Below are 13,535 nucleotides of genomic sequence, written 5' to 3' on the forward strand. Positions count from 1 at the left end.
TGTTTTCCTGCTTGGACTGGTAAAAATCTTGTTTAACAATTTTATTTTCCCCATAGTGTAGCGAGGAGGACTGAAGCGTTTGGAGATTATGGCAACTGGTATGGCTGGGAATCTCATTTATTAGGGATTGAAATTCCGTGTCTGACCACAAGAAAGCACTTGTTTAGACTCTATTGTGAGACGAAATGGAGCAGATTGAAGGTGTTTGGACACCGTATGTCGCTGCTCAGGGGTGGTTGTTTCAAGAGGGAGGAATTGGTATGAATTGTCAAGGGCAGGGCGATACATGGGGCCTTTAGAGCCTTCTCTGTTTTGTGTCTGAGGTATTTGAAGACTAAACTCATACATGCATTTTTCTTTCCCCAAAGGTTCTGCCAATTCTTGAAATTCTGTATCACGTTGAAGAAAGGAATTCACACCATGTTTACATGGCTCTTATCATTTTGCTGATCCTTACAGAGGATGACGGCTTCAACAGATCCATTCATGAAGTGGTGAGTTGCTGTTTTGGTAAATAATCCTTCAGCTCTAAAAATCAGCTAAATATTTACTTTTAAGAAGATACATCGGCAGATCTGTTCCTTCAGTAGAGGCTGTATGGGCTCATCCAAATTTGATGGCATATGCATATTTCTTTTGTAAGAAGAAGTAATCTGAAGACTGATTTCAAAACTTTTCCCAAGTGAAATGAACACACTCCCTCCTGTAGAGAAAATGCTGCAAATATATCTTTTTCTGTCTTGTTTGGTGTTCCCTGTTACAAATTAGCCTAGTAGTAGCTGGGCAGGCTGCCTCAAAGTTGCTGAATATTTGCCATGGAAGTGGAGGGCCTAGAAAAGAGGAAAAAAAACAGGAAACCTTTTTTATTTCTCTTGAAAAACTTTGTTTAACTAGTTTGATGCAGCCTTTAGCTGGAGTTGTATTTTCCAGACTAAATGTTACTTCCTTACTTGGCACTTCTTTTTCTGTCTCTCTGTTATATTAATTTCTATTTTATGTTGTCCATATAACAGGATCCAAATTTTTACTAGCTTTGATGGACCTTGACCATCTGTGTAGGAGAATACCTTAGACAATTATGTCCTAGTTTCCCAGCTTCTAAAACTACGATAATACATGAGATATTTGCACTGATTTAATTTAATTTTTTGACTGGGACACAGAAATTCTCTTTTGGGGCAATTATTATCTTTGTGAATTATTATCTTTGTGAAGTTATTGAAGTGCAAAATGCTGAAAGCAAGTTTCCTAAACAGAACTGTCTCCTAGATGAATTTCCAGCCTGATTTGGAGGGAGCTGGCTTTTTTTCTTGGTGTCAAGCAGTAGAGACTTACAATACATTTTCTCTGAAATTTCAGATTATTTAGTGTAGCTCTGTATCTGGAAAGCAGGAAGAGATGATTTAGATGCAGTTTCCTGGGAAAACCTCTTTGGAAGCAGCTTTTAGGAGCACTTACAGTAACCAGGAAGATGCTTTTTTCCTACCTTCAAATTTGTGTGCCTTGAACCTGTACGTGTGCACCAGAGGTGTATATGTGTGATGTGTATTTTTGGGTTCCATGTTACTGAGTCATTTAACCTCTTTCGTAAATTGGGCTTTTTGAGAGTTGGAGTTCAGCAGACAAGGTGTCATTCCTGCCTCAGTCTCTTTCGCTATCACTCTTCATTCATTTTAGAGGCTTTACACACGGTCTTTCAATAAATTCCTTACTGGATGAGTAAAAGTGGAAGATTTCCCTTAAATTCCTTAATGAAGATCCAGCTGTGGAATGAAAATATAAATCAAGTTTTCTTGTCTGGTTTATCCTGCCTTTCAGCTAACTCTGCCAAAAGAGTTGAAGTGTTTGCTTGCAATGCGGATATTGGTTTACAACTTCTATCTTAATAAAAACACAACCCCCACCTTGTTCCTTTTACCCTGCACTGATGTTTTTTTCAGTTGTGCCTTTGCTGCTTCCATTTTCTTCACATTTTTTTTTGATTTTACTTCAGATGTTCACTAACTGCTTCTTTCTTTTCCTCTGGGGTTGTGTTTTCTTGCTCCGCAGTTCCTGGTTCCACCTGTTAATAGTGCTGTGTGGCCAGAGTTTTGCTGGATTTCCTTCTTAGGTGGATAATGAGAGGTGGCTGTGAGGTGCCTGAACCTCCAGGCCTGTCTGCGTGTGCTTCTCCTACACATTCCTACAGATCCCAAGGAGGGAAATAAGTGTAAGGGAAAAAAAGTTTCAAAATCATACTTATAAATCCATTCCCCTCAGCCATGTCTTTGAATTAATTAAATTGATGTTTTCAGGTATGAATGAGCAAGTTACTGTTCAAAAACTATAGTGTTAAGTAAGAAATTAGTCTATACTTTCTTAAATATTGACTCCAAATCTCCTGAAGCCTAAGAGAGTACTATAGGTGTGCAAAATGATGGGAGTCAGAAAATCTGTGTAGACCTTTCTGTAAAATGTGAGCATCTAGCATCAGTTTCACAAACCTCATGCACTGCAAATACGTACCAAATTTTAGCAGTTACAGCAGGATTATTTTTTTCCTCCATCACTTGGGTAAAATATGAAGAAAAAAGATGTGCTGTATTTTACATCAACCTGTTTTTCTCTCTGCTGTGTATCCTGTGTACTGTTCTTATAAGAACCATGATTGTACAGTTCAGTTATGGGCTATTTTCCTTTGTGGCATTTAACCCACATTTATTTATTGATTTTTAAGATTAATTTTAGCAAGCAAAGTTTTATAAATCTGGTGATTATACCAACTGGTAAGGAGATCAGGAAACCACAGAAACTCTTTTTGAGTGCTGTAGGATGCTGAAGCATTTTTTATTTAAAATGAATGTGGTCTTAACTGCCTGGAAAATATGATCAAAATCATAGGTCCTGTTCCTGCAATTGGTTTAATGCAGTTGGGTCACTGTAACCACACAGAACTCAATTTCTTTCACTAATAATAACAATAATTATAATAGCAGAGTAAACAAGTAAATATAAGAATTCCCCAGAGGGACAAGTATTGGTGATCTTTTGTCTCTGATTTATGAATTTCTAAATAAAATTACATCAGACGTCAAAATAACATCATACGGTATTTTATGTAGCAATAACCTTATTGTGCTACTGTAGCACTTTATGCTGTAGTAAATGGTGATAGACTGTAAATCACAATTTAACTGTGTTTATTTTTAGTGTGTTAAAAAATAGCTCATGAGCAAAGTTGTGGGAAACACAAACTCACAGTGAGTGAGAATCTCACTGCTTGGTATAATTCGAACTGAGCTCCTGCTCTTTGCATCTGCAGTTTGTGCTCCCTGAGTTGTAGCTATCCAAGAGCCTGGTATTCAAAAGAATAATTAATCAAAACATTTTAATTTTTTTAATAATTATTCTTGAAAGACCACCCCAGGACTAAGCTTTTTCTTTTTTCCCCTTTGTAATATTAACTACAAACCAATGAGATTGGTCAGTGGGGGTACTGGTTCCAGGTAGATGATTTTGAAATTCAAGATATTTTCATGCTTCATGCTTCTGAAACCCCAAATGGATGGTGGTGGTTGCTGTTGTTGTTTTTGAAATAGACATTTTGCTGCCTACCAGCTCAGTTTGCTTTCCTCAGTGTGGAGGAGAGGTAACAGGTTCTGGTATGTAACTTTATAACTGCGAATTTATCTTTTTTTTAAGAGTAGTGTACTATTTCAAGGAGTAGTTATCTCAGTAACTGTCATTTTTCCCAGGTTGGTGTTTTCAGAGTTTCAGGGAGAACCACTGAAGGTTTCAGGGGTGAGACTGGAGCGTTAACATGTCTTTGTCCATGCTTACAGCTGTCAACATGTTGTTTAATGAGCTCTGGTAACTTCCTGTTTTGCGTTAGGAATTTGAAATTCGGCAGGTGGCCTTTGTGCTAGGGCTCTGCTGCTGATAATATGACTAAATGTGACCAAATTATTAGTCTCCGGCCATGGGGAGCAGTCTGTTTCCATCTGCGCAGCCGAGACGTAGCCGGAGGTGGCCTGACGTCTGTGGAAACTGAATATTCTCATTTTGCTGCTCCCAGAGCCATCTGGGCTGTGTGCATCTTCCCCTACCCAGGGATCACGTTATCAGCTGAGGTAAGCAGGGATGAGCTGCAGCTTGTGCAAGTGCGGCTCCCAGCTCCCGTGGGACAAAACTGTGCTCCCAGGGATGTTCCTGTTGCTGCTTGGCAGGGGTTGAAACCACACAGAACCGTTTGGCTTGGAAAAGCCCTGCAAGGCCATCGAGTCCAGCCATTCCCCAGCACTGCCAAGGCCACCACTGACCCCTGTCCCCAGGTGCCACATCCACACGTTGAAGAAAGTGTGTAAGAACAGGAGCCCTGATGTGACAGCAGTTAGGAGAAATTTTAAACAGGATGGGACTGTCTGTACATGGAAACATGGGATGGTGCAGAAGGGGAGACAGACAAGAGTTAAACAAGAATTAGGTAAGATTTGGAATGCTGAGAAAAGAAATTAGTAAAGAGGCAGGATAGGAACAGAGTGACAAAAAGCTGAGGAAGGTGCAGTCAGACTTCTTTCTGATGAGAGACTGGGATGGGCAGGGTAGGACAAAGGAGGGTGGCTTCACCCTCACAGAGGACAGGGATAGATGGGATATTGGGAAGAACTTCTTCCCTTTGAAGATGGTGTGGCCCTGGCTGCCCCATCCCTTGTGTCCAAGGCCAGGTTGGATGGGGCTTGGAGCAACCTGGGATAGTGGAAGGTGGGTTGAGCTTTAATGTCTCTTCTAACACAAACCATTCTGTGATAAGGTGTGGGTGGGGGCAGTGGAAGCAGGTAAAAGAAAGAGCTGAGAAGGAATGTGTGGAATGGGGTCTGGGAGGGTGAGGAGGTGGGAATAAGCTACAAGGAGGGAAAACGGGAAGGGTGATGGCTTTTAGATCGGACAGATATCCATGGGTGGATGAGAAGGTTGTGGCTGGAGATGCTGGAGGACTCAAGGTACTACTTGAGATTACTTAACTTGCCCCAGTCGCATTCCTCTTGTCCCACTGGGACACCCTGTGGGAGAGAGTGCACGATGGGATCTGGTCTCAGTTCCAGGATAGAGCGAATCATGAACTTCCACTTCGGTTGGTGAAACACAGCATTGTGTCCCACAAAATAGCACCAAAGAGGGTGGGAGGAAACATGGGGATTGTTTTATTTGTGGGAGGAGGTTGCTTTGCTATTTCACTCATAAATCAGAGAGTACAAAAAGTAACTTATTAGAAACTTAATCAATTAACTCGATGGGTTTTTGGCCAGAGTAAGTGAATTTTGTCTAAGAGGGGAAAAAAAAAACCCCAAACTCCTGGGTATCGTTTCAGAGCAAATTGAGTGAAATTATTTCTTTTCAATAATCATCTGGAAATATGTCCCTTTATGTACTATTGGTTTCAATTTACATTGTGTGTCATGTCAAAACAAATGATATTTTATAGTACCCATTTTCATAGCTGTATTTTGTTCTTTGAAAAGTCTGGTGAATTTTCAATAAGCATTTAAAAGTCAGGAAATGAAATGTACAACCACAACTTATCCCTGTTATATTTATGTTTTACTGAGAGTAACCATTATTTAATGATCATATACTGTATTCTTCAATAACAATATGTTTTTCTTCTGGAAGGTTCCAGTGCTGAGCTTGAGATATTTGAGCTTGAGATATTTGTCAAAGTGGTTAATTTATTTCTTTATATAAAATCTTCTCTTGAGAACAGGTATAGGCACATAGTCATAAATAATCTGTTATTAAGAAATTACAATTAAGGCAACCAGGATGAATGTCTACACTTACTTTAGCATTTTGCATTTGTGAAGTAACCCATGAACTTGCTTTATCTGACCATATGTTTACGCTTAGCAGCCTTGGGATGATCAAGTTCTCCACTAGCTGAGTATCTTCTTGCAATGAAGTTTGTATGTGTAATTCATTAATTACTTGCACTAACAGCTTTTGAAATTTTCAGTTGCCTCTTTTTGTGAAAATATGTGTGTATTTTGCGTTGTCTTTCGGGCATTTCCTGTTAATCATATATTTTGTCCATCCCAACTAGTTGTCCTTGTTTACTGAAACTTCTTGGATGACTTGTTTTCATTTATACCATCATCACTTTCTCTTAAAATAGTATTAGTGACTTGTTATAATCAGAAATTATAGTGGTTTCCACATCCACTCATCACCTGCTATTTGTGGAAACCTTTCTTGTAGTGATTTCATGTTTCTTATTTGTTCCTCAGTCTGGACCATTCTCCCCTTAAATACCTCTCAAGTTGTTTCTGTCTTCTCCCTGTTCTGATTTTTTGATCCTTTTTGCAAAAGGTGTTTACCATTGACCACCACACCTGAGTCTGTACCTGGGGATGTTTTGTCACATTTGCCATGAAATAGTGTTTTTCCCATCTTTAGGTTACAGTCACTGGCTTCATTTTAGCTTCCTTGTGGGAAATAGGAAAGTGCTGACAAAGAGCCATGTGATAATGGAGATACTTCAAAAAAATTATTTTAAAATTTATTTCAAGGATCTGAACTTTTATTTTGTCTCTTCATAAATAATAAAAGCATTATTTCTATATCTAAAACTGCATCAGCTTGCCAATTAACATGAATCATAATAAGGATGCTGTTTCAAATAGCTCTTGTACTGTGAAAGAGCTTCCAGAGGTACAGACTCACAGAATGGTTTGGGTGGAAAGGGACCTTAAAAGTTCACCTCAGGGTTCCACCCCCTGCCATGGGCAGGGACACCTTCCACTATCCCAGGCTGCTCCAAGCCCCGTCCGGCCTGGCCTTGGACACTGCCAGGGATCCAGGGGCAGCCACAGCTGCTCTGGGCACCCTGGGCCAGGGCCTGCCCACCCTCACAGACAGCAATTCCTTCCCAATATCCCATCCAGCCCTGCCCTCTGGCACTGGGAAGCCATTCCCTGGCTCCTGTCCCTCCATGCCTTGTCCCCAGTCCCTCTGCAGCTCTCCTGAAGTCTCTCTTCTGTCTCTGAAGTTACGCAGAGCGATAACTTCGTGTGGAGTAGTCCTTGTTAAACATGTTTATGTTTTGACCGAGAATAACCCTGACTTTATAGAGGATCTTTTCCATGTTTTTAGGACAGTTCCTGTTGAGTCATTTTTACCAGTCCTTTAAGGCAGGGTGTTGGGTACATGTGTTTCCTCCATGTAGGTTGGCTGAGTACAAGGAAAGAGTGGATTGATTCTCCTTCTGCAATAAACTTGGAAATGGTGGTTAACTTCATCCACCCTGATACTGGAGGGCAGGGAAAGATATGAAGCTCTTAATCTAGCTGATGACTTTCTCTAAGTTTTAGGGGAAGAGACCTCATACCTGTCAAGGGAAAGGCTTCAGTGTGAAGCCAACGCTTCACCTGTGGATCTGCCCCCTCACCTTCAGTGTGTGCACTCTTGCCCGTCAGTCAGAGCTCCTGTGTGCTGCCTCTTGCCAGCCGGTGATGAGGGAAAATGGCAAGGCATTGGCAGAATTATTCAGGTGTCCTGAGTGTAAATGGGGGCTTTATAAAGGGTAAAGGGTAAAGTCAAAATGAGTGTATGAGTGTGGTGGCACAGAGCACAGAAATTAGTGAAGTGCCAGATGTAATCATCTTTCTACACCTGGTGTGTTTCCACATGACTTAAAGTTGATGAGATCTACTAGTGGTTAATGCTGCAGAGGTCTGACTTTTTTTTTTTTTTTCTTTTTACTTTTTTTTTTTTCTTTGTTTTAGTTATGCTTTGGAGTACAAAAATTAAGTCACATTTGAGACTGGAAATTAATTTTCCTGTGTTAAGGAATGTGAGATTCCAGACAGATTCATATGTTCATATTCAGACCTAGGTGCTGAAGAGACGTGTTTTTTTATTGTTTTCTTTTGCAGATACTGAAAAACATCACTTGGTATGCTGAGCGTGTCCTAACAGAGATCTCACTTGGGAGTCTTCTAATACTGGTTGTGATAAGAACCATCCAGTACAACATGACGCGGACAAGGGTAAGACTTACGTGGAGCACTTGTGAATTCCTAACCTCAGCAGCTTGAATTCAATTTCAAACAGGGGGTTGGATTTTATTCTGTTGCAACCAGTTGGCATCTGGATTTGCAGGAGGGAAGAAAATAGACAGATCAGCTGTATTAACTAAGTTTTTCTCAACTTGTAACACAATTTCTGTGTTGTCATCCAGTTCATAGAGTACGGTTCTCTAAAGACTTTCATTCAGGCCTCAAACTGATCTTCAGTTGAGAGGAAAGAGTTTCTTAGTTTCATGAGAAGAAATGATTCGTTTTAGGCTGTTTGCGTCTCTTAAATGACTTAAAAGTGGGAATTTCAGGTCTATTTATTGTTAGTGTTTTCGAGAAGTACAACAGGGACATGGCCAGAAGACCTTTTTGAGCTCTGGCAGAGCAAAACTGCTTGAACTTCAGAGCTTAATAGCCTGGATTGGTTTTGTGCATTTTTCAAGCATTTGCTTTTTTACCTTTTTTGCAAACACAAGTGTAGTATCATACACTTCTGAATATTTTCAACAATTAAAGGCACAGAATTTTTTACATTAAACAGTCTCCAAAATATTAAATATATTTTAAACTGGAAGAAGTAAGGGTTTTGCTTTTATGATAAAAAGAATTGGAAGGTACAAGAACAAATTTGGCATATATTTGTAGTATTTAAAATCTGTTATGTTATGTAAATGAATATTTTAGACTTGAATAGGGAAATGAATCCCTTTTGGATTAGATAAGTGGACAAGTTTCATTTTATGAAAACCCTTGACTTTGAAAGGGCCACCAGGTAAATGCTTATTTGGTCAAATGGTTTCAGGGATGCTGAAATGAGGACCAGTGCTCTGAAGTATGGTGTGGTTGTAGTTGTGGGATATATGCTGTGAAAGAGTCAATAGGGAGATGAGTTATGAAGTATAAAGTTTTAGGATAAGACTACAGGAGAGACAGAGGTAAGGTAGAGAGGAGGAAAATACCTTCATGTGTTTTTTACATCTGAAAGACAAATACATATCTATCATGTCAAATACATACACATATATATGTATACACTCTAAAATCTGTATGGAATCACTCTTTTATAAACCTTCTATTTTAAGAAAACGTGTTAAAACATCACCAAGTATATATGCTTTGCATTTCTGCCCTGTGTTTTTAAAACAACATTTATTACTCAGTCTTTTGAATGATTCCTAAAAGAGGTGTCAGTGCATATCCAACAAACAGTTTGGTGTGTTGGTTTTTTTATCTTCCCTATTCTTTCTGACAGGACAAATACCTTCATACAAATTGTCTGGCAGCCTTAGCAAATATGTCGGCGCAGTTCCGCTCGCTTCATCAGTATGCTGCTCAGAGGATCATCAGGTAAATATAAAGATTCTGCTGGAAAATCATCTTTACTGAAACTCAAAAGTAGAGAAACATGAATTTTGTATGCCTTAGTAGTACAGGAACATTAATTTTACATGCCTTAGTAGATACCAATGAACTAAACAGCAGAAATCATAACTGAGTAACTAAATAATCTCAAAATAAATCTTACTTGCTCTATATTTCAACCTGATCTGAATGGACACAAAAAATATCAGTTTCTCTGTCTGAGAAACTTCTGCCTTTTGATCCTTTTAACAGAACAGCTCAATAGCTGCCTTCAAAGCAGAAGGTTTTCGGGGATTTATGTGAATTACAAATTCAATCATGTATCCAGTTATTATAAAAATGCACTGAGTGGTGCTTCTCAAGTATTGTACAGCATGGATTTTCAGCTTATTTCTTCCTGAATATTTGGCAAAAGGTCTGGTTTTTAAATCAAACATAATGCAATCATCATTTTGTGACAATACCCTGCAAATATGGGCAATAAAGCATAGATCTATGCTTTTCAGCTGATAAAGTTTATTATCTGTATAGTAATCAATAGTCAGTATCTGCTCTGGTTCTAAAACAAGGCCAGAACTTGGTCCTTCCTATTGTGTTTCTGTGCTGCAGAGCACATTGTAAAGGCAGGTAACCCTGCGCCAGGCACCCTTCTCATCTTGGCAGCCAGCCCCGCTCCATGCTCCAAGGGAAACTGGGAAGGTCCTTTTTAATGTGATCTGGAATAAATTGTTACAGGGCTTGTCAGGTACAGATTGCGTGCCAAAAATAATAATTGTGTACCTGTACACTTTGTCAAGGACTGGGTTAACATGACATGCAGCTTGTTCTTAAGGATTTAATTCTCTCCAAGACACTTCTCCTTTGAAAATGGTTGGTGGTAAAAGTAGGACAGGTTACCAGAATGAATGCATTGTGTTGGTGCCTTTCACCTGCCTGATACTTGCCCTCTTTTCATACCCTTGGCAGAAGTAAAGAGGGTTCAGAGTTTGAAATGGAGCTATTTTTCCCTTACTTGCCACAGACATTGTCTTAAATATTTGCTGTGCTCATTTCTCAAATCACAGACATGAAGTCTGAGTTTTCCAAGCATTTGAAATGTTTGGAAAGCAGAGATCCTGGTGTGGTGTGAGATACACTTCTCTGACTCAAAAACTTGGTCTTATTCTTACTGTGATACTTCATTTGCCACTTCAGAGCTTCTTCCTAGGATCCTGGGTTCTGATTTAGTTTTATTTTATTCTACTGCTGTTGCTGCATCCCGAAGTGAGATATGTTCCTCTGGTTGTATTTGGGGCAGGAAGTGGTTATCTTGCTAGTCTCAAGACCTAAGAATTTCTCTTTCAATGATTTCATGCAGCATTTCAGCAGGATCCTCTAATGTTTGGGAGCCTTATTCCTCATGTCTCTTGACATGCATGGTTACAATATGACTTTAACATTGCTGCTTGATTTTTAGCTGTGGTGTTCTTACTGGAGGCAGATAGACTTGCGCTGCTGCTTGACACTGAGGTGTGCAGAAAGAAGGCAAAGGGGTGAATGGCAGAAAACAGGGAAATGAAATTCAGTCACAGTGGAAGATCATCGAGTCCAGCTGTTGGAGTCCCTATCCCTGCAGGGGTTTAAAAGCTGTGCAGATGTGGCACCTGGGGACATGGGTCAGTGGTGGCCTTGGCAGTGCTGAGGCAATGGCTGGACTTGATGATCTTCAAGGGCTTTTCCGGCCTAAATAGTTCTATAGTTCTATTCTGTGATTCTATAAATTAGTCTGAGACCTCAGTGCATTTGGAGAATTGTAGACAAGTTGGAGCTGTATTGTTCTGTCTGGAAATAATGTAAGGGTTGATAGAGAAAATGGCCATACTCATCAACTGAAGAAGCAAAAAAAAAAAAAGGCAGTAAGATCTATATTATATATACTATGACATTCTTACATAGTCCAAAGGTATTCCATGCTGTTGCTTTTAAGCTTCTGTCTTCTTGTAGCCAGGCACTCCATATTATTCTAAGTGGAAATTGTAATGAAGGAGGTGACTTTAGATTTGAAACAGAACCAGCAAAACAAGAGGAGTATTAAGGAAAGAGGATCTTGTTCTGAAGTTAGAAAACTGTACATCTGGACAATAGGCAAATATGACCACCAAGAATTTAATTTGTCGCTGTGATCATGATTGCTTATAAATCAAAAGACACTACTTAAAAAATATATTAAAATCTGTTGTAAAATGTCCTGTGGGACTAGGACACAGGCATGCTGGAAGGAAGAGCCAGTTCCAGCAGCAGCCTGTCTGCTGTTAGACTTTACTGCATTTTCTTCTCAGGAACTTTACAGCCCTAGGTTCCTTGGCAGGTTTAAACACCATAAAGGAAGTATTTTAACCCGATTTCCTCTCAAAATACACTAGATTTGCTATAAAGTTTCAGTTATCAAGAAAAGCAATGAAAATACACATATTTCTTAATATGCTGGTGTTTGAGTCTGATATGGTCCTTCCTTTTTCTACCTTAGTAAGTTGGTTATTCACAATTATTAAATTTAACCAGCGGTCATGGACCCAGCTTTGTTCAACTGTGATGCTAAAGCAAAGTATATTTATACTCCTATTCTGCTTTACCATCAGAGTACAACCATCTTAATGTGAAAGTGTTCTCTGCAAAAGAAAAACAAGATAGTACTTTGTATTACATGAAGTATTTCAGGGTATAGGTTTCTAAATCAAGTAGCTCTGAAACACTTAAAATCTGCTTAGCAATACAACTGAATAGACAGTCATAATTTAAACCTCTCCAGATGCTCTAATGACTCCTTCCTTAATGTGAGAATTAATTCAATTTCCATGCAGGCTTTTTCCTAATCCTATTCTGAGCAGAGACACCCAATTGTTTTAAATTCTGAAGACTATTTTCTGTGAAAGAATGAGCTGGGAATATTCAATGTAGTGCACTTAAGAGCTCAGTGGAATACAACTTCATAGTGTTGGGTAATTTGTGTCATGTTCCAGCAAAGCATGAAAATTGTCAGATTTGTGTAAATCTATCACAAGCAGCTGCTGGAAGTTAAAAATAGAAGTAATAGATGTTTCCTAGTGAGATCCAGGGTTCGTGTAGTGTTGGATGTCCTCTGTTGTAGATTGCCCTGACTTTGAAATCCTTGCCTTCTCTGATCCCTATACGGGCCATTTGCTGAAGAGTTGGACTCAGTGATCCTTGTGGGTCCCTTCCAGCTCAGAATATTCTGTGATTCTGAGATTCTCTGCATTGCTACATGGGTTTGTGTTTAATTACACAGAGCTCTTTTATCAGTGGAGCGCTGAGGGTGGTACTGCACTGCACCGTGAAGTGCTGCCGTTTGTAGTATCTTGAAATTATATTTAAATGTACCTGCATAGTAATGCAGGTATTCAGTTTGTCACTTACCACTGCAAGTCAGTTGGCATTAATTCCTTTAACCTATTTGGAAACGGCTTTCATGATATTTGGCTTTTCTGCAGCTTGCCTGACTGCTGTAGTATATGGAACACTTGGAGGGTCTTCCTTGGATTAGCTGTGTTCTGGCATCTCCTCTCCATGTCATTCTAATAAAATTAGTGACAAGAAGAGGGCTGATCACTTCTGGCAAATGCTTTTCCTATAGCTTCATGTGTTGGAATGTTTGCTGTTTCCTAAGCAGTCATATGCCACTAGAGGTTGCCATGCACCTCACTAATTACATGTGCACTTCTAACATTAAATGACTTTATGGGGGTAGAAACACCATCCAGTTTTCCTTTTTTTCTGCATTATCACCACAGCTGCCCATGTGTAGGGCTGTGTGAGACACTAAGAACTTCATTGGTTGCGCTTATGTTGATTTCTTTGGCAGTCACAGAGGTTCCAGGAGATTCAGGGAATGACATGAGGAAAGAGGTTTGTGTCAATTTTCCTGATGCTTGTAGGAATCAAGTGGAATTAAGGAAGAATATGTGCTTTAAAGAGATACAGATCAGAGACCTGTGTAACTTGTGCATGCTATGGGATGCAGGAGGTTGTACTTGAGTGTCATCATAGCCATGCTGTACCTGCTTTGAGAGCAAAGCTTGAAACCTATGTTCCAGCTGTAGAGGTTGTTTTTCTCTTTATTTAAAAAAG

At 39.5% G+C, this 13,535-nt stretch overlaps 1 protein-coding gene across 11 annotated transcripts in view; it reads left to right on the top strand.

Moving 5' to 3' along the window:
- The window catches only part of DYM (dymeclin), a 208,001-nt gene that overhangs the window by 88,727 nt on the left and 105,739 nt on the right, over positions 1–13,535 (top strand). For all 11 annotated transcript variants that reach the window (XM_042028189.1, XM_042028179.1, XM_042028181.1 and 8 more), the window contains 3 exons: positions 369–494; positions 7,908–8,021; positions 9,301–9,395. In XM_042028189.1, coding sequence (XP_041884123.1) covers positions 369–494; positions 7,908–8,021; positions 9,301–9,395 — 335 coding nt within the window. The remainder of the gene's footprint in view (positions 1–368; positions 495–7,907; positions 8,022–9,300; positions 9,396–13,535) is intronic.

Source organism: Corvus kubaryi, unplaced genomic scaffold (assembly GCF_017639235.1).
Source record: "Corvus kubaryi isolate FWS band 111438036 unplaced genomic scaffold, C.kubaryi_AGA036_p1.0 37308, whole genome shotgun sequence".
In the NCBI taxonomy this organism is placed as follows: Eukaryota; Metazoa; Chordata; class Aves; order Passeriformes; family Corvidae; genus Corvus; species Corvus kubaryi.